The following is a 27,546-nucleotide window of genomic DNA, read 5'->3' on the forward strand; positions in this document are numbered from 1 at the left end:
TACATCTCCTTTTTGCTTTTCTATCATATTTAGAAATAATATGAAAGATGGTAGAATAAATAAGGTAGGAACCTGAGAATTTCAGCTATAGCAAGGCCTTTACACAAATACTGGAATCTATCAAATTAAAGTAAATAGGAGCAAACTTTTAATTTTGTTTATTAATTTAAGTCCAATTACCTGTTCTCCGTGGACTTTTCATTTTCCTAGGGATCTTGTGCCAGGGGAAAATCTCTGTGTCCTTAGGACTGTTTTATCTCGTTGGTAACAGAAACTTCCCAGAGTGGTTTTCAAATTACTTTTTGCAGCTGTTTGAGATAAATACAGTGGGGGGGTGGTGGGAATAAATCTTATTTTGCAAATGTGTGAAGAGATAAACTGTGCTGTGTGGGTTTTTTTTCTCATTGTGCTGTGCTGGGCATTGAGTCTCTCCCTGCCGTGTCCCAGGCTCTTGCCCTTGCTCTTCTCCTGCTGAAGGCACCGGAGCCCCGCGGTGTTCCTCGGGTCGGTCGGGGAGAATCTGGCTTTGCAGTCGAGTGAAGCAATGAACTCGTTTGTATAGAGCAGGGGAAGGGGACCTACAGCTCTCATCCGGGGGCAGCCCACGTTTTCCCCCATAATGCACCTTCATGAGAATCAGTTAGCACTTGGATTTATGTAATTTGGGTAACTCTGCAGATACGGATGTTTGCTGTTTCACCAAGCAGTGACAAAATGGGCCTTTGTGCGGGTATAGATGATGTTGCTGGGGGAAGGGATGAGGTTGCATGTGGCATCTGTTCATGTTTTCAGCTATCAGGTACGATGGATTCTGTGGTGGCTGGTGTTTCCAGAACTGCTCCTCGCCCACACCAGTGTCTGGTTGGTACTTTGGAGTCTCTGGTCTTGAAACCTGACCCCGCCATTGGGACCTCAGAGCTGACCCCACCCTAGGCCTGCACAGAGGAAGAGGAGGCAATTGTACGTTTGCTGTCTTGTTGTCCACCCTCTTTCCCTCCTGTTTAACTCTCTCCTCCACCTGCCCTGTCCTGTCACAAATTGGCCAAGCGCCCTCACATGCCAGGACAGTGTGTCCGCAGTGTCCGGCTGAGCTTTCCAAAGAAAACACTGTCTCCCATTCCCAGCGTCGCTGTGATGCCCACAGTACCACTGGGTAAGGGTGGTGTGACACCCTGTCTGAGGCACAACCCCCTGCCTTGTCTGCAGGACCTTCCCCTTCCCCTCGTAGCTGTCAGACACAGATTCAGGACCACATGGATCATCTCCTGGGGCAGGATTTATCATCAAAGACAATTACCCCATGCTCTGATGCAGCAAGTCAAACCTGATGTGATGCTTCCTCCTTGGAAGAAGGGACAATGTGAGTTGTGGTCAGTGGTGGTAGCCCAGGAGGATGTCAGGGCCTTCATGAAAGAGAAGCAAGACCTTTAACAAGAAGCAGCTCCTTGTCATCCATCCAACTTTGTTATCGGTGTCTGTCCATCATGAAGGGAATCGCCATAAATCTTTCATCAAGTCCTTGACTCCAGAGGGATGTGCTCCATCTCCCAGGGCATCTCCTGCCCATCTGAAGTGCAGCAGGCATGAGTCTCAATTTATATTTAATCGTTAGAGTGTCATTGAAGAGCTGCAGATGGAGAAGATTTGCAGCCAGCCAGGGCTCAGCTGGAGTAACTCTAGAAGAAACCCTTCCACCTGTTCCTGGGGTGAGGTTAGGGAAGGACGTGCCCTGCACATACATAACAAAATCGCCACGTGGCCTTGAGCATCATTGCCTGCCGGCACGTTTTAGCGGCAGGTTGATACGAGGTATGGGGCTGTGACAGGTTTGAACGCTGTAAAAGAGACACCTTATGTTTAATGTGAAGGGTGACATTGTTTCCTAGAATGACTCCGTTTCTTACCATATCTGATCTGGCTTGTGCTGAATTCAGTGTTTCATATAAATGTGGAGACTATCGCTCATTCGAAAGGTGATGATGATGGCTGTTGCTCCCACAAGAGTCCTTGGTGTGGTGTCATAACAGTTCTGATTTAATAGTACTGCTGTGCACCATTGGGAGGGAAACTATAAATTTGGCTGAAAAGGGGAGAGGGCATTTTAAAGTTTAATTCTAGCTGCTGGTGTTAGTGGGAGGCTTTTGTCGCTCCTGAGGCTCTACCATGCAAACCCAGAGCATCGTTAAATCATAAGAATAAAGGTGGAGTTAATAGTAAATAGTAGATAAATTGGATATGCTGCCACAGGTAGGTTCTTGTGCAGACTGCGTGGGGAATGAATGTCTTCTCCGAGGGTCCGAGCTTGCATTTCTGATGCAAAGTATCGAGTCTCCGAGCCTGTCTTGCACACAGATTTGGAATAACAAGCCCTTGGTTAATAATAGTCGATACTTGGGTAAATGCCCTGTGTGATGCTGATGGGTCGTGTGCGATTCATTGCCGTGTGTGCCCGCGCTGCCCTGTGCTCGGGCAAGCTGCGGCCGTCGGACGGGAGCCAGCGCTGCCCCGGGGCAGCCACGGGTCTCTGTCCTGGGTCGGTCCCTGCCGCAGGGGGTTGGTGTCCCCTTTGAAGGCCATGACCAGCCTCAGCTCCATCCCAGACCAGGTGAAGCCACATTGCAGCAGCTCAGGGCACCTTTTGCTTTTGCCCATTGGCAAAAAGTCTTGGGCAGAGCCACAGCTCAGTCCCTGAGGTCGTGATCACACATTCAACGTCCCCTCACGAATTGCCTGTTCCCCATAAAACAAGAAAATTGCTCATGGTCTCTCTCAGACCCGTTTTCATTCACCACAGGCTGGGTTCGTTTGTTTGGCAGCTGTTAGTGCTGTGCTTCGGGAAGACGAGGCAACGAGCCACCACCCAGAGATGAAAATGTCCAGGTATGTGGAAGTGCTTTGCCAAGGTCACATAAATGAGACGAGCTGGGAGAGTAAAATACTGAGTTAGCAGGGACGGAACTAGTGCTGAGTGTTTCGGCGTTTTGCCTGGGATTGCGCTGTGAATGATACCTGGGACTAGAAACTCCCTCCTGTAGCCACAGACCTGCTGCTTTGGAAATGAGCACGGTGCAAAGAGGCATCACGTGCCCTCTGTGCTGGGGGTGCTGCTCAAACCACGTCAAAACATGGTCAGTAAAAAAAAAAATGCGCATCTATATTGGCTGGGGGCAGGGTGGGTGAGGCGTAGCATTGTTCATTGGCAAGGGAGCACAGAAACTCGGGCTTTGAGGGTGAAATTTGGGATGTGTTTTGGCTCTGAATGGGGCGAAGGTTTGCCCCGGATCAGCCCAGACCCCCAGGACCAGCACCGTTCTCCTCAGTGTCATCCCCAGGCCCCCCACAGCAAAATGTCACTGTCAGTGTTCGTATGTGGAGCTGCCTCCTTCCCCAAAATCATGGGGATTTGCATGGTCTTTTTAAAATGGTTTTAAACAGTTGAAATTGTTTAGAAATCCATCAGCAAATTATTTAACCCTTCTTGATGCAAACCAAGATGTTTATATCTGATGCACCTGTGCTTTTCCCTGTGGGATTGCTTTGGACACGCCAGTGGGGGGGTCAATACCCTGCCCCAGGCTGAAATGTTCTCTCCTTAATTTCTGACATGACCAAAGACCTGTCACAAGTGGTGTCCCCCAGGGATGGATATTAAACACTGTTTAATATCTTCATAAGTGATCTGGATGATGGGGTCAAGTGTGCCCTGATGAAGTTTGCTGATGACACCGAACTGAGTGGGGAAGTGGACACTTTGGAAGGGAGAGCCACCCTGCAGGAAGGCCTGTGTAGGCTGGAAGGGTGGGCTCACAAGGACCTTGTGAAGTTCAACAAGGACAGGTGTAAGGTGGGAAAACATAACCCAGGAGTGGGATCTCCCTGGCTGGGGAGCAGCTCTGTGGAAAGGCACCTGGGGGTCCTGGTGGACAACAAGCTCAACACGAGTGAACTATGTGCTGCTGCAGCAAAGAAAGGCAACGGGGTGCTGGGTTGCAGCAACAAGGGCATCACCAGCAGATAAAGAAGTCCTTATCCCACTCTACCCAGCGCTTGTCAGGCCACACCTGGAATACTGTGTTCAGGTTTGGTCCCCGCTATACAAAAAAGCTGTGGACAGGCTGGAGAGGGTCCAGAGAAGGGCCACCGAGATGATCAAAGGACTGGGAAGGCTGATGCATGAGGAAAGGCTGAGAGAACTGAGAAAAACCGAGAACTGAGGAAAGGTTGGGCCAGATGATCCTTGAGGTCCCTTCCAACCTGGTACGCTATGATTCCCTCTCTACATGTTTTAGTGTTTTCTTTTTCTCATAATAAGGAATGTGGATGATGACAGAGGTGGTTTCCTGCTGCATAGGGAGTACTCAGTGTAGCTGCTCTCCGACTTTTCTGAAAAAGGAAACTGAAAAAAAAATTAAAAATCACTATGTTCTTTTATTTTGGGACAAATTAGAGGCATCCAGGTCCCACCGAAACAGGAGGTGCAGCTCCATTTGCTCCTCTTGGAGCTGAAGGAATCTGCCAGACCCCCACGCGGTGAGACGCAGTGATTTGGTGACCATGGGGGCAAGGGGCTCGTGGCCCGTCCCCACTGCTCCACCCTGTCCCCGCGCCAGCCCCTGCCGCGCCTGCTGCTTCCCACGGGGGCTTGACTTTGCAGCTCCCTGCCAGGAAACTTGGGCAAATACCTCAAAAGTCAGATGTCCTTACTGTATTTAAGCAGCCAACTTAATCTGATATATTTATTTCTGTAACTGTTTGGAGGTGTGGTGGGTTGGGTTTTTTTCCCCTGGTGTTTTTCCCACAGGGTGTCTCTCTACGATTGCTTTCGTTACTCAGCGGTTGTTATTGTTAAGATCCCATCATCTGACCCTTTATAATCCACATATTGCGTTACACTGCATTGCAGGACATACTTGGTGTATGCTACTGTTTGTCAATTTTAGACTGCCCCATCAAGCCTACGAGTTTCTTAAAAGTGATGCAAGGTTACGTTACACAGGCACATTCTCCAGCTCATTCCAGTTAATGTCTTGGCACTTACAAATGCCATGGATTGGTAATAGAGGGAAATAAATATGTGGGGTTTATACACAAAAAAAAAAAAATATGAAAGCCAACATTATAGAAATTGCTCTCAAGCATTTGGCATCAGCATGTGTCCCATCAATTATCTTAAAAATAGAACAGGTTTTAGGCACTCGAAGCATGGTTTGATGGCCTGCCTCGCATCAAATGGTGACACAGGAGTCAGCCCCTCTTGATATTTGAGTTAGAAACTTCTCAGTGCTTTTGCTTTCAAGAAAGATAGGTTGGACCTTTTGAAGAAAATGCGCAAATGAGAAAAAGCAATGAAGTGAAACAATCCTGCATGAGACCCTGCTGGGTTTCATGCAAGAGTTCATTCATATGCAACTACCTGCCTTGCAGCCAGTAAGCAGTAAGTATGAATTGTTCGTTACCGAGGGCAGACCTTTTCCTCTATCGGTTTGCTCCTAAAGTGCCTTTAACACTTGTCAGGTACCTAGTTACCATTAATTTTGAGCTGCTACCCATAGGGATCGCTTTGTGATCTTCCACTTGTGCTTGGTGTGTAGCTGCTGGCGCAGCTCTGCCCTGTGGTAACGGGGCACCTCCTGCAGCAGCTCATTAGTCGGGGCATTCCTGAGCAAGTGTCAAATTGGCGTGAAAATAGCAAGTGCTACCCATGGAAGTGGCTTTCCTGTCTTAATGAAGGTTGAGGAATGAGTGATTAGTTTGGGAAGCTCCAAGGGGAGTACCCGCAAATGTTGTTGGAAAGAAGATGGGAGTTTTGCCTTGGGAAAAATCTTCTCGGTTTGGCTGTGAGTGTGTCCCCAGCCTGGAGGGTGTCATTTGTTGCCTTAACGTGCCGTTTCCAGCACACCAAAATGCTAAGCAACGTGTTAGAAAAGGAAGTGAATCCTATACTCGAGGTGATTTATGGAGACCTAAAGTAGGCAAAATGTGATACTCACCTTGGAAATCTATGGGATTAGCACCCATGTCGCCAGGAGAGGTGTCACCGGGCAGCCCTTTGCTCTGCATCTGATGGAGAAGGCATCACTCCCAAAAGTATAGTGTTTCCTAATCGTGGTATTGACAAGTGATATATTTCTACTTAGAAGAAAAATTGCTTTTCAAATACCTGATAGTGTTCTCAGTATCCCTGTTTTCCTTCTCATGGGGACATCTTGGGTTTGACCCTACTTAGCTTAGCAGATCTGACAAGACCGTGGCCCAAGATGGCCTGGCTGAAGATCGTGGAAATATAAGAAGGTGGCCAGGGGCTTTATTTACAGTCAAGAAATTAGCAAGCGATAAGTAACCACTGAATAGACAGCTTCTGTGACCCAAACAGCATCGTCTGGGAGAGTAACATACCAGTTACCGAAGAGCATTGATTTATTTGATAACATCGGGAAACCATTTATGGACTCTATTACGGACAGCAATCGCTGGGGGTTAAAACTGCGAGACCAGATAGATTGATGTGTGGGTCTGCTGTTGTGCTTGCTACTGCATAATATAAAATAAGAATGTCCCCTGAAATACCGAAAGGGGCAAATGAAGCCATTAAGTTCTTGGCTTGGGTTTTTGTTATTTATTTCCTTTACTGCTTATTTCGTTCTTAAATTTTTGCCCTCTTCCCTGCGGTGTAATACTGTAAATTAAATGAGGATCTTTAGTTTATGGCTTTTTAATAGAGGTTAACAAGGCTTTGAACACCGTGTTTCTTGTTACAAAGGAGCAAAGAGAGACCATCGTCACGCAGAGACTATTTTGCTGCTGGCAGACTCCAGCAGAGAGTGGTTGAGTCTGTAATGAGAAATATGGCTTAAAAATTGGTGGGGCTTGGTTTCACAGCCTCTGGCTTGTGGGTTTCTTTCCTATGAAAGACGGATTCGTAGTTGCAAGATGAGGATTTGATTCGATACCCCCTGCAAAGAATATTTGAAGTTACGAGAGGAAATCTTCCGAACCAAATGAAGCGTCCAAACTGCGGCGTACTGAAATGGGACTGTAGTGGAAGAATTACCCACCCACCACCTTACTCTGCTTTTGCACAGCAGCCATGAGTGCGGTGGTGTCGGAGATATGGCTTTCTGGTTTGCCATGTAAATTTAGAAGCCTATAAAATACCCTGAACAACAAAGGTGGTACTTCTTAGTTGGAATGCACACTGTGAATGGAAAAAAAAATAAATTTCAGGTAATTTTCTATAGTTAGATCATGTCTACAAATATTAGCAAAGTAAATCTTTGTAGTTGCTTATTAGTTTTGTAGAAAGAATGGTAAAAAGTAGGAAAAGGATGAACCGGAGATGAACTGTCAGCCAAAAAATCTATTGGCGGTGCAAATAATATCCATGATAGAGACAGGCCACCCAAGAAACAGGGCATTGGCTTCGCCCCTGGGCAGACTGGGTGGGAGCAGGACATGGATGTGGGGTGGGAAATGCTCCCTATGGGACCGCTCAGGCTGGATCAAAGGGCTGGTGCCCGTCCCCGCATGGGCCCCTGTCCCCAGGCACCCCAGTTCTACTGACTGTTCACCTGCCTTTTGCCATCTTGGAGGATTTTACCTTAACCAGGATCTGGCATTCGGGAGAGCTCATCAATTGCACGATGGCTGTGTGTCCCGGTTTGAGCGGCACAGGACTAATTTCTTTTTCAATGCTTGGGAAAACTGTACTTTTAGAAGACTAGTGTCTGAATTCATGAAAATATTTACTTTATAACCAGCTAGGCTATGTGGGATTCAAGGTCTGGGTGTTTCCCAGCTCGCCAGGTGCAGGGATGAGGAGGAGCAGGACCCGGGCACTTGACCCAAGCTGCCAACAGCGTTATTTCATACCATGAACGGCACATTCACTATAAATTAGAAAGTTTTCTGAGAAGCTCTCTCTCTCCCCTGATGGCACTGATCCAGAGAACTTCTCACCCTGGTGCCGGGCCCAGAGCCCTTCCCTTCCTCCCGAATCCGCAGCGCTCGCAGTGTCCCACACTCCCCTGCTGGGAGCACACGGCTTCCTAAGATAAATGGGCTGGGTATAGTCCTTGTGAATTTTATATTGGTATCGGGACCAATACTGGTTCTTTAGTATTATTAATGTTAATTATTTGGTCTTACCCTATTAAAGCTATTTATATTTCAACCCTCGGGTTTCCTTGTTATTCCCTTTCCTAGGTGGGGAGGGGTCATCAGGTGGTAGAATAGTTGTCTAAACAACAGTAAGTTGTTGTGGGTTTCTCACACCATAGCGCTGTGCTCACACCAAGACCACCTGCTGCAATGTCTGCTCAGGGTTTAGACCTGTCTAAATGCAGCGAGAAGCCTGCAAGTCCCCAGCCCTGTTGAGATATCTGAGACTTTATGGAGACCTTGTGCTGGTTCTTCCCGCGGTGTGGAACTTCACCTGCACACCTCGCAGGTGCCGTGAATGTTTGGGCACCCACCTCTGGTGGTTCCCGCTCGGGCGCAGCCCTGGAAGGCGTAGAGAATCCCCAGGAATCCTCTAGAAGATGGTGCCTCCCACCTTACTCAATGGGGGACGCACCAGCTGCACTGAAATGTCAGAAGGGTTTGCACAGCTGACAGGTTGCTGAAAATGGAGCATGGCAGCATCGCCATAAATTCCCCTTATCCAGCCAAGTGCAGCTTAATATAGACTTAGCCCACGGTCTGTCTCCGGCACTGAGACCGAGAGCTGCCGCAGCTCATGGCCAAAACATGAAGTTGTTGATTTAACTAAATGAACTACTGCAAGCGACAGGGGAAAAAAAACTCCAATAGCCTTTGAAATTTATCTTTCTCTTTAGGTTTAAAGAGTTACAGAGGAAGGAGAGAAGAAAGAACATGTCTGAACTCAGCCAAAACTCTGATGAAGTGTGTCCTGAGGACATCGATGAAGATGAAATCCTGGCAAACCTGTCCCCCGAGGAGCTAAAGGAGCTGCAGAGTGAGATGGAAGTCATGGCCCCGGACCCCCAGGTCCCAACAGGGATGATACAGAGGGATCAGACGGAGAAACCCCCCACGGGGAGCTTCGACCACCGGTCCCTGGTTGACTACCTGTACTGGCAGAAGGCGTCCAGACGCATGCTCGAGGACGAGAGAGTTCCCGTCACCCTCTTGCCCTCTGAGGTAACAAGCAAAAAATCACAAATATTTATTATGCATCTGCTGTGGGATCTATTTTATAGCTTTAGTACCCTAACCTGCCTCTGCTTCCATCCCTTACGGAAGGCACGGTACAAACAAATTTAAATCCACCCTAAAAGCCTCAGGAATGTCAGGATCCATCCTGGGCTGACATCAGGGTTGGTAATCTTTTAATTGCTTTTCCTAAATGTTTACTTAAGCTTTTTAATATAGGAAAAATCCTAATTCTGTTTCATTAAAGCAAATCACTGAGAAATTGTCATAAAATCAGTTTGGAGAACGTAACTCAAATTTGTTTGACTCTGCATTAGGAACAACACCATATTGCTTTCCCATAGAAGACTACGTTAATCGTATGTATAAACTAATTAATTGACAGAATTTAATGTCGCATTAGACAAAAACCCAAACCACTGCATTTTAACAATACGGAACATTTACTAATGCCTAAGCATGCACGTTCCATGAACTAGCCCAACCCTTTTCAATACAGTACTTAAATTTATTCTACTGTCCCTATGACTTTGAAATAAAGTTAAGGTCAGACTTAGATATTTTTCAGGATGAGGGCCACACTTAAAAATAAGTTAAGAGAATGGAAACTTGGCCAGACGGAACACATCCATACCTGAACCTAAGTGAATTTTTATGTTTTATTTTAAACACTGGTGTTTTTGCTGACACACAGCAGCACAGTACACCATGGGCTTCTCAGGGCAGCTTCCATGGGCTGTCTCTGGAGAGGGGGAGAAATCTGTGTGTTTTTCCCTACTGCAACACTCTTACCCTCAAAGAAACATTATTTTTTTTTAACGTTTCTGAGGTTAAATCTGGAATTCGAGCATAGAGCTGGTCAAGCGACCCCTGTACTAAACCCATCTACCGCCGCAGCAAATAGGAACCACGGCCCCGACGGCAGAAGAAGTGACTTTGTCACCATTTTGTCTGACTCTTGGTGAAGCACAAGCTGTGACACTGCCCTGCCTGAACTGGTGCAAATCTTTTAGGAAAATATCTTAATCTTTATTAACTTTATTAGCATTTCTCAGTCATGACGGATCCACTTGCAAAAACATGCTTGAAAAAAACCCAACCATCTCAGCTAGGAGAGTCTCTGGAGATGGTTTGTAATTACATTTTGATGCTAAAGCCCCACAGCCTTGCAACAGCTGGGTGCAGAGTCCAGCTTCCTGTCCCTGGGCTCAAAATAAAACTGAGCTCATATTTTGCTTCACCTTCAGCGACGTGCCTCCTTAGCTGGGATGCTCTGGCAGGTACCGGAGCGGGTGGCCTCGTTGTCTCACGTGCTGGGTGACCCCGCTGCTGTTAGGCTGTGGCCTCGTCGCCCCTCCTGGGGCTGAGCAAACAGGCAGGGGTTAGCACAGATTTCCAATGGTTTGTGTCATACGAAATAAACTTTCTCTCTTGTCAAGGAAACGATAAAAATTACACAAAATCCAGAAAGAGTCTTCGGATCAGAAACTCTTAACCCCTAGAAGGGTTCGAGGACCACCTTAACATAGCATTAAATAGGCACAGGATTTAATTGTCAGTGTGCTTAATAGGCAAAGGTGGGAAACTGGTTTTCAGCCACTTTAAGAACAATTGTTCCTGTGTTCCTTCAGCAAGCCGGCACAGCCCTGACTTACAGGCAATGACACTTTTAAGGGTTATTCTATAAAGCGTGGGCACAGAGGTATCCAAATCCACTTGCTACGTGTTTATTTGAGCAGCAAGTTAATGTAACAAAGCCATGTTCGATTATTTCAGCTGTGAGTTTCTGTCTTCCTCAGAGAAGCACCGCAGAGGAGGCGGCCAGTGGGAGGGTGCCAGGAGCAGAGGGAAAAGAGAGACATTACCAAAATGAGCACTTGTCCAACCCGGAAACACAACCTGGGGAGACAAACAATGATGGAAGTGATAAAGAGAGAGAAGAAGATGAGGAAGAAGAAGAAGATGAGGATGAGGAAGAAGAAGAAGAGGAGGAAGAGGAAGATGATGAAGAGGAGGAAGAGGAAGATGAGTCTGAATTAGAAACAAAGGAGACTTACACCAATGGAAAACCTCACAGCAATCAGATAAGTAAGAAACCTGTTACAGAATCAGCAGAAAACATAGAAAAGCCCAATGAAAATGAAAAGAAAATATCAAAATTAAACATCCCCAAAAAGTTAGCGCTGGATACCAGCTTCATGAAGCTGAGTGCCAGGCCTTCAGGAAATCAAACCAATTTAGAAGAGAGTTTGGAGAAAGTTCGAAAAAACAACCCAGACGTGAAAGAGCTCAACCTGAACAACATAGAAAACATCCCCAAAGAAATGCTGATAGACTTTGTCAATGCCATGAAAAAGAATAAGAACATAAAAACGTTCAGCTTGGCCAACGTGGGGGCTGACGACAACGTGGCCTTCGCGCTGGCCAACATGCTGCGGGAGAATAGGAGCATCACCACGTTGAACATCGATTCCAACTTCATCTCTGGCAAAGGGATCGTTGCCATCATGAGATGCCTGCAGTACAACGAGACGCTGACGGAGCTCCGCTTCCACAACCAGCGGAGCATGCTGGGCCACCAGGCAGAAATGGAGATCGCCAGGCTGCTGAAAGCCAACGCCACCCTCCTTAAAATGGGGTACCACTTCGAACTGCCGGGGCCCAGGATGGTGGTGACCAACCTGCTCAGCAGAAACCTGGACAAGCAGAGGCAAAAGAGGCAAGAAGAGCAGAGGCAGCAGCAAATGAAAGAGCAGAGGGAGTTGATAGCGATGCTGGAGAATGGACTTGGGTTGCCTCCTGGCATGTGGGAAATGCTGGGGGGACCGCTGCCCCAGCCGAGGATGCACGAACCCCCACAAGCCCCAAAACCGCCCGTCCCCGCGGCTGTATCTCTGAGCAAAAGGCAGGAGAGGGGGAGGCAGCCGGCCCCCGAGGAGGCGTGCAGGGGGGAGCCCGTCAGCTTCAAGGTGGTCAAGCTGAAGAAGATACAGCGCAAACCCGCTGTGCCCAAGTACGTGGAACCCACCGAGAAAACCAACCTCAAAGACGTCATCAAAACGCTTAAACCAGTTCCCAGGAGAAGGCCGCCTCCCCTTGTCGAAATAACCCCGAGAGATCAGCTACTAAATGACATTCGTCAGAGTAACGTCGCTTATCTTAAACCGGTAAGTGCTCAGTGATGGCCACGAGGGGAGGGAATCGACTCCATCCCTGTCTGCATCCGTAACGGTAAAAGAAAGGAAATTCGCTCAGGAGGTAAACAAAACCCACAGAAACTCAACGTTAGCGTAAGAGTAATAGTACATTAGAATCGCAGGAATCATCTGGGTTGGAAGGGACCTTTAAGATCATCGAGTCCAACCATAATTAGTTACAACAGGCAAATGCTATTATAAGCCGTTTGCTTCAGGAGAGCAACAGGTATTATTTTTCACATCAGTCTGTCCTCAGTCCCCCATAAAAAACATGTTTTGTCTTTTTGGCTGCCCTGTTTTGCTTTAGCTCTCACTTTACACAAGAAAGCACCGACGCTTGGCCCGTTTGATGAAGGGTAAACTGAAAGACAGGAAACAAAAAAACTTACCCAAGGTCATTTAAGAAAGGTCCGGGACTGCCTTTGGTTGGTCTGGTTTAAACGAAATGAAAAGCTTTAGTGTGAGGGGGAAGTCCCAAACTGACAATTGTGATAACTGCCTCTTGGTGATGCTCTCACTTGGGTACCAAATTCATGGGCCGCTTCCCAAAATGCTGGTCATCAGATTTAACCCCTTGCTTCCCTGAAATGTTATGCTTCTTTGCATTGTAGCATTATTCAAGAAACACTAAAAGCTGACTGATCTGTTTGTAGTTAGTGACGCTGATGAATCTGTTTGTGTCGCTAAGGCTAGAGAAAGGACAGAAAATCCTTTGCAATTAAAAAAGTTTAAGTAGTATTTTGTAGTTCGTATTTTGCTTAATAATTGACACTTTTATTTATTGGGCCACATTTTCCTTGCTTTTATACCTACACAGAAATAATTATTCCCTCAGTAATTCCAGAGAGAGTAGCTTGTCCTGAAATTTTGGCAGCGGCAGGTCCTGCTGTGACCCTGGTCCAGGACTAACGTGACCCTTCTGCCCCCAGACCAAGTCCTGGGGCTGTGGTCTGTGCTGGCCAGTCTCACCCGGGTGCAGCCGGGGCCTCTCCTCAGGGCATTTCTGGCCTTTCTAGGTCTCAGTCCACGCTCTGCATTTCGGTGCCACGTCTCAGACGGCAGGACCGGCCCTTGTAAAGGTCATGGGTTATCCGTAGATGCCCAGATGGTGCTTGTGATGGCAGGTTGGTCCATCACTGTGGTGGGACCTGCTGCCTCCCCACCTCTCAGGACGATGGAGGATGATGGTGCTGGTGCTTGGCCGGGCACAGCCCTCACTTTGCACAGGGATGATTAAGAAACCCGGGTGCCAGGGGGCAATAGTGAACCCCAGCCATTCCCCCCAAAATCCTCAGGAGGCTTTTGTAAATGAGGGCTGTGGGGCTTGGGGTGGAGGGATCAGTTCATGGTCCATCCTAAATGGGCCAGACAACAATTGCTATCACAGCCCATGGAAAGTGAAGCAACCGTGTGTTGGGGCTTTGGGGTTGTTTTGTGTTTGGTGTTTTTTGGTTTTTGCTTTTGATTTTTTTTTTTTTTTTTTTGTTCATCTGTCATTGGGCCAAAAGGGTTTAGGTTTGGGGCACTAGGGTTTTATTCTCACCTGCCTGTGTGATCTTGGTAACTCCTTATTTGCCGCAATATCCACAGCTTCATCTCTAAATTCGGGTTTTCCTCTTGAGCAGAGTTGGGTGTTTGTTCGCTCCGTGGTGGGACTCATCGCTTGCAAATTGATTTCCTGGGCATTAAGAATTGCAAACAGCAAGTGGGGAATTACAAACCAAAAAAATTCCCAACCAGAGCTCCTTGGAGTTCCCAGCTGTTATAGTTTTGCTCTTTTTACAGTTTCTGAAGGTTTGTATTAAACTGAACGGGTTTGGGAGATAAGACTGAGAAATTTCCTCCTCCTAATACTCACTGTCCTTGTCCAGGTGCCATTGCCAAAGCAGCTGGAGTGAGAGACCAGACTGACCCAAAGAAAACAACTTGGAATAAAGACTATTCAAGTTTTTGCTTACAATCGTTTCAGCAGATGTTTTCTGCAGAACCCAGGTGGTACATATGACTCTTTGGAAACAAAGCATGCGATACCCACTTTTCTAAGTGTGGTGAAAACGGCTGGCATGGGAAAAGTCAGTGCTGAGTGTTTCCATCAGGTATCAAACACTCCTCGTCCCAGCTGTCTCCCAGTGGATTTGAGGCTCCAGTTTGTTGTGGAAGTATTTTCTCAGAGGCATCAATAACCTTGTCTTTCTAATTTGTCAGCAAACTATTCTGCTTCCACGTTGTCCTTCTGCCGCCAGATTCTGCAGGAACACGCTGTGCTTTATCTTAACTTTCTTTTCACACACGTGCGCCTTTATTATTCTCCTGTCCCTGAGAAATGTATTTGGTTTCCATGTATACAGCTTAATTTTTCAGGCTAAGGAAACAGAAATGAAATAAAGCTCTCTCCGTAAGATGTGTGCGGCACTTCCATGGCTAACAAGATGCTCACAGAACAGAACGACTGCTCTGGTACATCAAACACCTCGGCTTAGTGGTTTCAAGCTACCTCTATTGCAGAATGTAGTTTAGTTGGTGCCGAACCTGATCAGCGTATAAAAGATGCTGCCATACTCTGGTTTGGGGGCTGTCATCTTCATTCCCCACAGTTCACCTCTGTCCGTGGTGTAACCCTTAATTGCAGCCACCTTGGAGCGCACTGAAATGCTGGTTCGGGTCTCTCTCCGCACTACTCTGACGCGGCAGGAGGACCAGCCCTACCCCTCTCTCTGCCTGGGGTTTGAGAACCTCACCACTGCTGCTGGTACGGGGTGGGAATAGCATGTCTCACCCCTAGCAGAGCTGGGTATGATGGGGTTAAACCTGCATATACACAACTTAGTTTTTCCGTAATATTTTTGTGAAATTTTTTCCCTCCCCTTTTTTAATCATGTTAGATTTACTTTTTTTTTTTTTTTTTTTTTTTTGCTGCAAGCCTCTTTTGTAAAGCAGCTACAGGTAAGTCATGCTCTTGTGGAAGACACCCACAAGAGACCAGTTGGTTTTGTTGGGGTGTTTTTGTTTAGTGGTGTGGTTTTTTGCTTGGGTTGTTGTTTTGGTTTTTTTTCTTATTTTTTTTTTGAAGACAGACATCTAAAGCTACAAGGCATAGGGAAAGAATAAAGCCTCTCCCTTTGCTCACATGCAGCTCCCTTCCCTTCTTGTGGCTGATACACTTGCTGAAAAAGCAGAGCTTTGCAGCTCCTGCCAGGATTTCCTTTAGGTGAGTCGCTTCTTGCTCCTGCCTGTGACTCTCAGCATCCTTCCCGTGGCAGCTAAATCCCGTCCCGCCCTGCTCCCCCCACATTTATTATAATATTCCTGTAGTACAGCAATGCACAGGACCTCTTTGCATCCAAGGTAGTCTCCACTATTGTTGCTTCACGTTTTCATTTCTCCTTGTCCTTTTTGTATCTATCACTTGGTCTCTTTCAAATCCTCTGTCTTCCAAACTAGTAAATCTTCTCAGCTCTGTTTCTGCCTGCAACCGTAACTCCGCAGACTTGGGAAACCTGGCAGAGGTATTGCCTAATACATAGCAAGTAGTTTTTATCACGTGAAGGGGAGGGGAGAGCTATTTCTGCATGGCAGAGACATGAAAAAGGAAGAACCGTTTCCATTGCACTCGTTTTGTATAGCCCTCCCTTTTGCTAAAGGATGAAAGTAGGAATGGGAAGGAACTTGATACTTTTATCAAAGCCATCACATGGGGCACAGCAGCAAATGACAAGTGCAAAAAGCAACTCCCCCAGAAAGCTCTCGGAGCACGCTGCTCTCTGTACTGGCTCAAAGGCCAGGCCAAGACTTCAGCAGCTGGGACAGGGAAGTACAAAGGAAAATACAGTGTTTTACAACCTCCATCAAGCTGCCAGGCGCAAATTACTGCTACATCCAGGAGCAGCCAAAGCAGCCAACACCTATTACCAGGGTAGACACAGCAGGACTGTGGAGCCCTGCTCTGATCCGCGTTCTCCCACCGAGCGGCCTCTCGAGCGCTCACAGGAGGGAAGCGGCCACATACAGATGCACCATTGGCTTGACCGCAGCAGAGTTGGCTTCCTCGCACTGCTCAAGGCACAGCTCCCCGTGAGCCTAGAAACAGCAATCCCTCTGAGGTAATGAAAAGAAATGTAAAACCCCACTTGAGTTATATGAGAGACTGAAACAGCACGAACAAACGCTCAAGTCCTCCACAGCTGTAGAGAAGCATTTGTAAGGATGCAAGAGCAAGGCCCTAACACTCCTGCAGCTCAGAGGTCCCTCATGCCTCAACAAAGTTAGACAGAGCCTGCAAAGCCATCAGCTCATCACAAAAATGGGCTTGCAACACGACCTGTAGGGTGACAGATCCACCACCACCACCCTAGGGAGTTCCACCAACAGAGACAAGCTCAAGTTTCCAACCACTTTCCCAACCTGAAATAAATGCACTCAGGAATCACCATTAGAGTTTATTTTTCTTCATAACTGTGCAGTTTTTAAAATTCTACAGTAATGATGAAGTCATAGGCTACTATGTTCTTTAAGTGTGGAAACAGTTTTCAAAAAACAAAGACCATGCACTACAAGTGAGGAACAGGCCATTGACTCTTCAGCTGGAATATACAGACATTTTCAATAAATACTGATCACTTTAACACTTAAATGGAATGACATGTTCAGATTTCTACACAGTCCACTATGAAAACAGCATGATAAGTTACATAAAAGCTTCAACTTTAAGGATCCTTGCTTTCTTGTTTAATTAATTACTTTGTTAGAAAAGAGAAATGCAATATCTGAAATGGAGTGTCACCTGGACAACTTTTTCCCCCGCTGTTGTCGGTAGGCTCCTGTTATCAAGTTAATTCCATCAGAGCTGGCAGTTAAGTTAAAATACATATAAAAGAATCTCACACACCGTTTTCAGGAGTTGTTACAGGCAAGTATCTTCATGAATTTGGAATGGGTTTTCAAAAACTGTATCTTGACATTTATTGCTTTTATTTGTAAACCTGAAATCCAGTTTATTCCTTTGAAGAGTGTCAGAAGTACTGAGTCAGTGAGATGCATGTTTTACTTAAATCTTTGCATTCTGGCTAAGAAGAAAGAAAAAGATGACCCACGCTCGAGAACACACATACACCTCCATCTACAAAACAGCCTATAACAGACTAAAGCAGAACAAGGTAAGTCCTAAAGTAGCAGTATTTAAAAAACATCAATAGGGTAGAGACCTAGATCATCCAATGTATCTGAAAACTTCTTCCTTCCCATGCTTGGCCATAGCTTAGCTGGTATGCAAGGAAGTCTGGCTCTCCTGCAGAGAGGAGCAGTTTCTATTCATCGAGATTTCAGAGAACAAAGGTGCACTTTACTGGGACTGACAGAGGCACAGTGCCATATATTCTTCCTGTTTAGATCTATTTAGACTGCTTCCCGGCTGCTAGAGGAGGAATGCAAGGTGATGACAGGAACCCATATTCATTATAAGTATTGCACTGTTTTACCACTTGTCAGTTAAGCCAGCAACATGGCCTCAACGCAGACCACTCATGGGGGAGATTTGGAGGATGCAAGAGACCTACTTTTGATACGTTCCAGCTCACCTTGAACATCACCAGCCTGAATGCGCTACCCAGCATCTTGTAGAACTGAGATGAAAGGGGTGTTACTCTTACTAATAGACAAATTTGCTACAAGACAGTTTGAGGGACTGCATTCCCTAGGTTTCCATCTCTTCCTCCTCTACCCCCCAGAAGAAGAGACAAGGAAACATGTTTAAGTTAGTATGTATTTGTGTAAACACCAGAACATTTTGCTATACAATAGAAAAAAAGTTGCTGCTCTTATGTTCTTAGAGGAGCCCTGAAGACCTTGGAATACCTGTATCCTGCAACTATTACTCTGTACCACGTGCATTTGCTGTTTTGTACACAAACTGAAAGCAAGCTTGAACAATAGTAAATAGCAACTACACTCCTGCAACAGGTAAAAATGCCACGTTGCAGTTGCTTACTCCTTCACTTTAGATATGTAGTCAGCCAGTTTGTTGATACTATCCTCTTGCTGTTCTAGAGCATCCAATATGATGCCCATCGGGGTCTTCTTCAAGCCTATTCCTTCCATCTTGTTTTCCAGCTTGTTCTTTATGTTCCGGAGCCTCAGAGAAGCATGGACAAACATCACTGCATGACAGAAATACACACATTAATTGTTAATGCCCAAGGAATGCATAGTTCTTGCAGCATTCATCTTAAGACACACTACCATGCCATGCCATCACTGGAAGAAGATAAAGTCTCAATGACCGCTTAAGTAACCACAGGTACCCATTTAATAATAACATTAAAGACTGCTTGTGCCGTTTTGTGTTGGGATCATTTAAACAGAGATAGTAAAGGCAACAGCCACTTTAGACTCTTCAGACTTATTTGAGAAAGCTCATCACACACCCCTAGTCCCCCAAAGAAGAGGAAAAATACTTACAGAGGAGGGGAAGTGTGATCCCAAACATGAACACCATGACATCTCCCAAATAGGAGATCAAGAAGTAGCTAGACAGCATGATGACCACTACAAATGAGGTTGGGTACTGCTTCTTCATCCTGCGGAGTATATCCTTGTTGTGCGATACCCACACAAACCCCATGAACACCAGCACCACCACAGTACCGCCAATAAGCATATTCAGGGGACTCAGAAATCTGGAAAAAAAAAAAAGTCCCATTTCAGAGCCTTCATGACTTGTGTCCGCAGAGCAAACATCTAGCTTACTGGTAACTTGTTACTAGGGAAGTAAGGCATTAAGAAATCAGTTACTGCTGTCAAGACCTTCATCAACCTCTGATTTTCAGGCAGAAGCAACAAGTGCAACTCAACAAGCAACACTTATCAGGGAGTTTAGATAATCCTTATGTTCTCTTCCTGAGCATAGCTCAGGATAATGAGAGTTTCTGTAGCACCTCAGTGACGGAAGCACTTACCAACCAGGACCCCTCCTATCTGTGCGATCAACACACTCACTTGGTATCAGACCCGGAGTTGGCAAATACCAAGAACAGATGGGGGACCAATTAGTTGCCCAAGGGATTGATCTTTTCCCTACACATGACCAAATGCAGGATCAGCCTAGGCCTTCAGATTAATTAGCTTTTCATATTGTCTTCTCTAGGTTTGCAAAATGGGAAAGGCAGGGGAACACTGAGTACAGGAAGTTACTTCACTATTTCTTATTTCTGAATAAGTTTTCTTATTGGTTTACACTCAAAGTTATTTTGTGCACCTGCAGAAGGAGCTTATTACTATCAGCACAACAGATGGGAGCCCAGCCCCAAGCAAGCATGCCTTGAGAGTCAGAAGGAACCAGAGTATGGGATAAAGGTCCTGCAGGAAAAAGAGCCAGGCCTGGCAAGAGGGTCACTTGGAGGTTTGTGTTCTATTATTGTTATTGGAGTTACCAAGCAAACCAAGCCATGGACTGGATCAGCTTTGGGCTATAAACAGCAAGTCCCTTTTTTGGACCAGCACGAGAACATCACCTGCTCAAACCACTTCCCCAAGTATTCAGAGCTTGTTTAGAGTCAAGCTTTTAGCAATGATGTTGCTTAGCTTGTTTCGGTACTCACACAAATTCTAGGCTCTATTATATTTCACTTATACGGTAATAAGGTATGTGATTCCATATGCATTCTGATTTACTTGCTTGTATGCGCACTGATCTAATTACACAGCAGCTGAGTGCTCTGAGCTGCTGCTGCTATGACGGCAGCATAAAACTGCCCCAATAAAGCAAGACTTCCTCTTGTAGATTTTGCAGTCAGTCTTACTGTTCCAAAGCTAACAGGCACAGTGACTCATCACTCCACCCCACTGCTGAGGAGGATGCTATGGTTTGTGGTCTGTGCTTCATACCCAGCACAAGCGGAAGAAATTTGTTGCAGGACTGGTATGCCAACGCTCTACCTGCAGTGCCAGAGAGCATTTTCCTAGAGAAGGAAGAACCCCCAAGAATTATTTCAGAGCAGAGACTGGCTCTTGATTCTTTAAGTCAGTTGTGCCAACAGGAGATGGGACGACTGGATGGAAAGAGATTAAAATTCAAACTAGTTCCCCACCTGCTTCTGCTACTCATGCTGAAAAGCCAACAGGGCTTTTTGGAAGTGGCGATAGGGCAGACTTGCTTGTTGCATCTGAGTCACTCCCCGTAGCCAGCCAGCTTATTTTTAGCTCTGAATTGTCAGTCTTAAGTTTCCAGGCTGGAAAAAGTGAACAGCATCGCTCTGGAAAGAAATCAGTTTCATCTGTGCTCCTTTGCAGCAGGAGGAGGGTGACTCATGACTGGACCACACTACTGCCTGGTTTATATACGTACTACTGGACATGAGATTCCTAAAGTAGAAATCACCTCCGCATCACAGCTAGCTTGGAGCAGAAATGGCCAAACTTACTCAGACAACTCACAGCAACCTATTTTTTGTTCCCAAAAATCTACAGACAAGATAATCCTGGAAGCAACAAAGGGCTAGGCAGAGCTCTACTCTACATTTTCCATGTGTAAGGTAAATACTCTCAAAGCTTTATCTTCCCTACCCTTCCCTCTACTCTCATTACAACTTCAGAAACTGGTGATGAAGAGCTATCCCTCCATATTTATAAGGAGGACACCAAAGACTTCTCTGCTCTATGCTTCTTTCTGGTATTACACAGCTTCTGTATGACTGACTGGCTTTAACAGATGTGAAGAAAAGAAAAAAAAATTAAAAAAAAGAGTGCTTCAAAAGATCCCACTTTCCTGCGGAAAGTTATTTGAATTACATGTTTTCTGAAGTGGGCTGCACTTCAATGCATACAGCAAACATAAGTGTCAAATGAAGTTATTCAAAGCCACATGAAAACAGATGGGGATAGCAGTTGCTGCTAAAAAACTGGTATTCAAATTATCAGCCATGTGTCCACAGACTTTAATACTGTTGACTATAGTACTAGATAGGGTATCACATGCCAAGCTCCCCTTTACTGCCTGACTTGCCCACAGTGTAATTCACAGCACTAGCTAAGAGTCTCCTAGAAATTTGTATATAGAAACTTATTCTCCAGCAATGGCATTTTTCAGGAAGGCAGAACTCCGTTATCCAGTTTTGCTCAGATCTGTTGACGCACTGCTCTCGATAACACAATAGCTGAAGACTAGAAAGGAAAAAACATGGATGTCTTATTTTAGAACACTAGTGTCTGGGGAAAAGAAAGCTGTATAACACCCCTAGAAGTCACTTTATAGTTAAAGCAAAACATTGATATTGGCCTTATTTATATAGAGATCAGAACAGAATATGCCAAATTCATGCTCAGGCAAGGAGGCCAAACGTCTTTCAAAGCTGCAGAGGCAAGGTAAGTGGCCAGACATTAAGTATGTTACAAGATACTTTCTAAATATAATTCCCCTTAACAGGGATTTATGAGACCTCTCAAATACCTAAAAATGTAATGCACGGAACTGTTAGTATGGTAATGGTACAGTAACTTAAGTTTACACTGCTCAGATGACAGGGGAAGAAAAACTTTTTTAGGGTTGGAGAAGAAAACCACTAACTTTCACGACCTTGAAAGGAGTCAGTATGGCAGAACTGAATAGCATCTGGGGGTGCTAACAGCCCAGAGCACCCTAGCTGGCTGATCTTCTGCACTGCTCTCTGTGGTGGACAAGCACCCTGGTAGGATGCTGTGACCTCCAGTACAGCTGGGACAAACTGGCATGGAAGAGCTGTCACCTAGATTCAGTTCCAGCAGTGTTGCAGGACGACTTGCAATTGCACTCCTGCTGCCCTTCACAGCCCAGCTTTCCTTCAGCATCCGCTTCGATACAAAATAAAGAGATGGGAAAAATCAATAAAGTAGAAAAAACATCCCGTTTGGCTGCAGGGACACAGGCATTGTCCTGTGCCAAGTAGTGCTGTGGAACACTTTGTATTTGTGCAAGTAGTGTCAGAAGACAGCACAGATGCAGCAGCTGAGGGGGCAGTTGTGTGGGAAGAAGTACCAGTAGCTAAGCAGCTACCTCTGGCCAGCAAAACCAGATTAAGATGAGAGAATCCTTTAGATCTTTTTTCATTGTTGTTCTCTGGATTCATATGTCTAGCCCTAAATATATCACAAGACAGGTTACATTTCCCATAGAGGTGTAAGGGAAGTCCAAAGAGCTCTGCTTTCAGCAACTTACCACATCACCTGTTGAAAAGTTACTTAACTGCAAGCTTGTGCACAGACTTATGGCAGGAGAGGTGAGCACTTACTTGGAGAATATACGGCTATATCATAGGGAAGAGAGAGCTAGGCAAGATGCGTCCTTTGTGTAAAACAAGAAGCCTCCAGCAGCATGAGCCCAGAATAGGACAGGCCACATAAAAAGCAAAAGCAGCTAGCTCCATCCTTAAATCATCTCCATTTTAGATGACTGTCTCAGGGTGATTATTCAGCAGTTGCTGTCACATCTGTTTCTTTCACATATGACCAGGCAAGTCTGAACAAAAGCACTGAGACAGTCATTGAGAAAAACACCTTTTTACTTAGAGCAGCTCAGCTAGACCATTACATCAAACAAGCATAAAAATTCCCTTCTAGAAGACCTGTTGTGCCACCATGTTCCAAGTGATGGGCAGGTGAGAGCATTTAAATGCTTCTTTCCTCATTTGTATTAACTCAAATAATACTAAAGATAAAAGCTCTGCCTCCTCTCTCCCCATACTTCTAGCTTCAGTGAGATTATACAGCTGTAACTAAAGGTAGTATGTAGAACTACATATGGTATGTTGTCCCAGGTGATAGGCTTTAGCATCCACAGATTTAGCAATGCTGTTTTACCTACTGTTGCTCACTTACATTGCTTTAGGAACAGGAGACAGATTCCTTTCTGTAGAATCGCCAGACTGTTATGAAGTTACATACTAATATTATTATTTATCATATGTTTAGAGTAGTGTGTGTTGTTCAGTCATTCTTAATCTTTCATTAGGCATTAGAGAATCTAAGTATTTTGCTGCTCTAGAGTCTTCCTTTTGGCAAGGGAATCACTACAAGCATGTCAGCTAAGGTACTGTTCTGGGGACAAAAAAAAAACCACCACAAATAAAAGAGTACACACTCGTTGGTTGCTAGGGGTTGTGCAGATGGACAATAGATGTTTTAGAGAAGAATTGGAAAAGAAAAGAGACATCGAACCTCAGGCTGCAGGGAAGACATTATACCAGAAAAGAATGAAGGCTCTCATAGATGCAGCACTCTGAAATCTAGTACACCTTTTAGTACTGTCAGATTTAAAAACTAATTTTTACCAAGTACATGGCAACAAAAGCCTAGAAGAAATTACATCAATTTAAGTAGTTAAATTTGAACCGCAATACAGAGAAGCCTTGTTGGAGTAGGTGAAAGCACAGACAAGTTCCACTTATTAACCAGACTGATTGTTTGAGGGAGAATTGCAGGCTGTTGTGGGAGGCACTAATTTTAATAAATATCAGTATAGCACTCACAATGACAGGGCCCTGGCTCAGGGTAAGAATGGGCAGTCCAGTTCCTATACAACTGGGAGAAAGGGCACAATTTGATTTAGTAAAGAACTTGGTTTTTTTAATCAGCAGTCTATTGCAACAGAGTTGTTGCAATAGAAAACCACACAGTGCTAGTCCAGATTAATTCTTAAATGAATTTGCCAGGTGGGGAGGGGGGAAGAGACAAGGCTGCTACCACCAGCCGGTATTAGTAGAGTGGGACTAATTCAGTAGTTTTAGTTTCTTGTTCACCCATTTATTATTTTCTACCTAGTCCTGTAGGCTGAAAGTAAAATTTACGTGACTGCAAAGCACACAACTTCATTTACATATAACAGTAGCTATCAGAGAAGGCAAACAGAGGGGGAAAGGCAGGGAAACGATGCAGTAGAGACCACTACAATTCCACCACACTCACATTAAGGTTATTCCACACCTTGCAGAGAGATGGCAAAAGACTCTCAACTTTGTTGTATGAGAGGCAGTAAACCGAAGCCATGGCAATAAGCACTGTACTTCCAGTATCAAGAAAGCTCTAGGCTACAACTTCCACGTCAGCCCAGCATGACCACAGCTACCAAGTACTACACTAGCTCAAAATATCATCTCTGCATTACAAGTCTGTCTATATAATTAGATGCTTTAAGAACAGGTAGAGTTGGTCATTGGGCTAAGATTAGTTTTGATCACAGGAAGACCACTGCATTCATTAGCAGTTTCAATAATCCTGCCCTTAGGCCTGCATACAGCCCTAGAGTTCCTAAAAAGCCATGATTCATCATTTATCACTCAGGGATTCCTGCCCATTACGGAATGAAGCACAAGACAACAACTTAATCATCAATTTAAATTTATCAGGAGAACTTTCTCTCAGAGCAAAAGTGTGGCCAAGCGAAATTTTTTTTAATATAAAAAATGAACGGTTTTCCTCTATTGAGGTGTTATTCTGTTTCCTTTTGCCTTCTTCTCCCATCCTCTTTTACTTCAGTATTAGAAGAGAATCAGATTCATCATACACCAAAAGCTTTAAGACATGCAAAAAAAAAAAGAAATAAATATTCAAGATCAAAATCCCACTCCAGGTGTTCCTCACCCGTAAGTTTTCAACTCGGAGGCTTACCACTCAAGATATTAGAATTGCAGTTCTTATATTAATCTCTATCTCCTGCAGCTCTCTTCCTCCTCCGCCTCCCACCCCAGCAAAACAGTGGGAAATAAGGGGGAGATATCACCCTTGATCTGAAGAACAGAGATCAGAGTTCAAAAGCAGGAAGGAATTTAGGAGACTGAGTAAAAGATGCTGCCATCCCAGTTATCCAACAGGAGATATCAAAATTGTTTACTCCCCCCTCCCTGGGAAAGAGAGCTGTCCCCCTGCTTTCCAGGGCCACTGTGATTTACTTACTCATTCAGAGCTGGCCGCAGCATTGGACTGATAAACAAAAGTAGATGAACACAGAAGTTTAGACCAAGGTGGTATAAGAACAGCAAGACCATGGAAGTCTCATTTTACCAGTCTAGTAGTCTATGAACTGACTGCAACATAATCCCAACAAAATTAAGAAGAAAGCCTATGCCACTATGCCAAAACTTTAACCATCATATGCAACAAGAAGAAAAAGCAGGGTTCTCAGCCCCTCCCTTCACAGAGCACAAGCCTAAACCCCCTGCAATCCGGGGAACCTTCACCAACTTAGATGCTGGGTCAACAGCTTCAGAAGGCCTAACAAGATGCCGACTGTTTAACAAAAACCCCCACGGATTTAGGTGTAGAATTTTAAGCCTGTGCAACATACAACATAAGATACACTTCAGCAAAAACCACTCTGGCCTAGTGGCTGGGCAATTCTCCAATTTATGCATTTGCGCATTGTTTGTTGTGAAGAGTGGAGTATTCCAGTTTCCATATTAAAAGCTTAATCATCAGCTTCTGCTGCATGTTTTAAGAGCTTTCTGACCAAAGACCCTAGAGCAATACTTGAAGAAGAGTCACAGAAGCTTTGACTCAAAAGATGATGATTATAAGGTTATTTCACAATTCTCTTCTGGAAAGGTGGGCCCGACAGAACATCATACCAGCAGATGGTCCTGTCTCAAAGGTCTCAATCCTGCCCACCAAAATGGAACAAATGGGTACCTTATTTATTTTGTATTAAAGGGTTTTTGGTATGAGCTAGCTCAGAAGTAAGAAAGGCTTGCTCTGTCCCCTAGACATAAGCTTAGAACTGTAACTGAGAGCAGATTTTTTTTTTTTTTTAAATTCAAAGTGAAGATTATCTCAGCTTGAGCAGTCACACTGGGCAGATTTAGCGATGCGCAGGACGCAGCTCAGTTTTTCAGAGCACAGTAGCATCCGGCATGCAAACCCATCGCTGCTTTCTGCGGGCGCACGGTGCCCAGCCACAGCCCGGGTGGGTGTCTGGAGCCAATCCCTTGGGCAAAGGGCTTTGATGAGCCACCCGTGGACGAGGAAATCAAGAGGAAGCCTTCAGATCTGTTAGACCCCTACTAATAAATAAATAAATCCTAAATGCTGCTCCTAATCTAACAGCCCCTCGCCCTCCACAAGGGAGGCTGTAACCAGGCCTTCATTTTTTAAGCGACAGCAGGTAAATCAGAGGTTTAAGGAGAGGGAGAGGAAAGGAAAGACAGCTTCCCTGCACCCCTCGCCATCCCACCGGGCCCCCGGGGCCGGCCCGGACCCTTTCCCGCGGCACCGGCACGAAGCGCAGCGCTGCCCATCCGGGGAACGGGTCACCCACCCCCGGGCCCGCCACCCCTCCGGGGAACGGGGGCACCCAGCCGCCGCCCACCCCTGGGCCGGCCACCCCTCCGGGGAACGGGGGCACCCACCGCCGGGCCCAGCGCTCGCCCGGCGGGGGCGAGGCCCGCACACTGACCCCACAATGGAGACGACGGCGGCAGCCACCATCAGGTAGTTGGTCTGGTAGTAGAGCAGGTTGCTGACCACTCGGTTGTTCCATTTCGAGATGTCCTTGAAGTCGGGCCGGGAGAAGCGGTCCGAGCCGGGGAAGAAGTCGTCCCAGGCCCGCAGCGGCGCCACCTGCACCTCCATGGCTGCCGCCACCCCCGCCCCGCCGCCGCGCAGGCCTAAGAGCGACGCGGCACCGCCCCGGGGCGGCTCCCGGCCGGCGGAGCCGCCACCGCCACCAAACGGCCCTGCCGCCGCTGCCACCCGTCCCCGCCTGCGTCCCCTACACACGCCCGGGAAGGCAGCCGGCAGGGGCGTGGCGCTGCTGCTGTCAGCGGCCGCTGTGCGCTCATTGTTTCTCCAGAGAAAGACGATGTTTACTTAGTATCCTCTGCGAAACGGGGAATCGGGGTCTGATGGTGGAGGGGGGCCACGAAGCGGCCGCCCTAGGCAAGGAGGCACGGGGGTGTGGAGCCATGGCGGGGAGACCCTGCCGGTGGGGCGACAGTGCCCCAAACCCTCGCTTTGAGGGGAAGGCCGGCGCTGGCAGCCATGGTGGTTCGAAGCCCAGCAGTGCCTGCAAGAGTGGGACAGCGAAAGGCTCTTCCAGCACTTCCCCATGGCTCCTGTGCAGCCTGTCCCTGCGCCGCCATGCCGGGCAGCGAAGCCCAGCCCAAAATGGAGGCCAGTGGTTAAGCCAGGTGTGACGGCAGTGCCAGAGGTTGGCAGCTGCTTC

At 46.2% G+C, this 27,546-nt stretch overlaps 2 protein-coding genes across 2 annotated transcripts; one reads left to right on the forward strand and one right to left on the reverse strand.

Annotated features, from left to right (window-relative positions):
* Positions 1–8,721: 8,721 nt before the first annotated feature.
* LMOD3 (leiomodin 3) lies at positions 8,722–14,767 on the forward strand. The gene is made up of 3 exons (XM_063347956.1): positions 8,722–9,159; positions 10,971–12,338; positions 14,240–14,767. The coding sequence occupies exons 1-3, from the start codon at positions 8,872–8,874 to the stop codon at positions 14,264–14,266; spliced, it is 1,683 nt and encodes a 560-aa protein (XP_063204026.1). The 5' UTR covers positions 8,722–8,871; the 3' UTR covers positions 14,267–14,767.
* A 2,024-nt stretch (positions 14,768–16,791) lies between these two features.
* On the reverse strand, positions 16,792–27,065 carry ARL6IP5 (ADP ribosylation factor like GTPase 6 interacting protein 5). Its single transcript, XM_063347660.1, has 3 exons — positions 26,779–27,065; positions 18,822–19,039; positions 16,792–18,520 (listed from the first exon to the last, which is right to left on the reverse strand). Exons 1-3 carry the CDS (start codon positions 26,952–26,954, stop codon positions 18,348–18,350), a joined length of 567 nt encoding a protein of 188 aa, XP_063203730.1. The 5' UTR covers positions 26,955–27,065; the 3' UTR covers positions 16,792–18,347.
* Positions 27,066–27,546: the final 481 nt, after the last annotated feature.

The sequence above is a fragment of the Chroicocephalus ridibundus genome, chromosome 10, assembly GCF_963924245.1.
Source record: "Chroicocephalus ridibundus chromosome 10, bChrRid1.1, whole genome shotgun sequence".
Taxonomy (NCBI): domain Eukaryota; kingdom Metazoa; phylum Chordata; class Aves; order Charadriiformes; family Laridae; genus Chroicocephalus; species Chroicocephalus ridibundus.

Coding starts and splice junctions, on each gene's coding strand:
- LMOD3 (XM_063347956.1), top strand. CDS start 8,872: ATGTCTGAACTCAGCCAAAACTCTGATGAAGTGTGTCCTGAGGACATC. Junction 9,160..10,970: donor TCACCCTCTTGCCCTCTGAG/GTAACAAGCAAA, acceptor TGTCTTCCTCAG/AGAAGCACCGCAGAGGAGGC. Junction 12,339..14,239: donor ACGTCGCTTATCTTAAACCG/GTAAGTGCTCAG, acceptor GTCCTTGTCCAG/GTGCCATTGCCAAAGCAGCT.
- ARL6IP5 (XM_063347660.1), bottom strand. CDS start 26,954: ATGGAGGTGCAGGTGGCGCCGCTGCGGGCCTGGGACGACTTCTTCCCC. Junction 19,040..26,778: donor GCCGTCGTCTCCATTGTGGG/GTCAGTGTGCGG, acceptor TTTTTTTTCCAG/ATTTCTGAGTCCCCTGAATA. Junction 18,521..18,821: donor GATCACACTTCCCCTCCTCT/GTAAGTATTTTT, acceptor TCTGTCATGCAG/TGATGTTTGTCCATGCTTCT.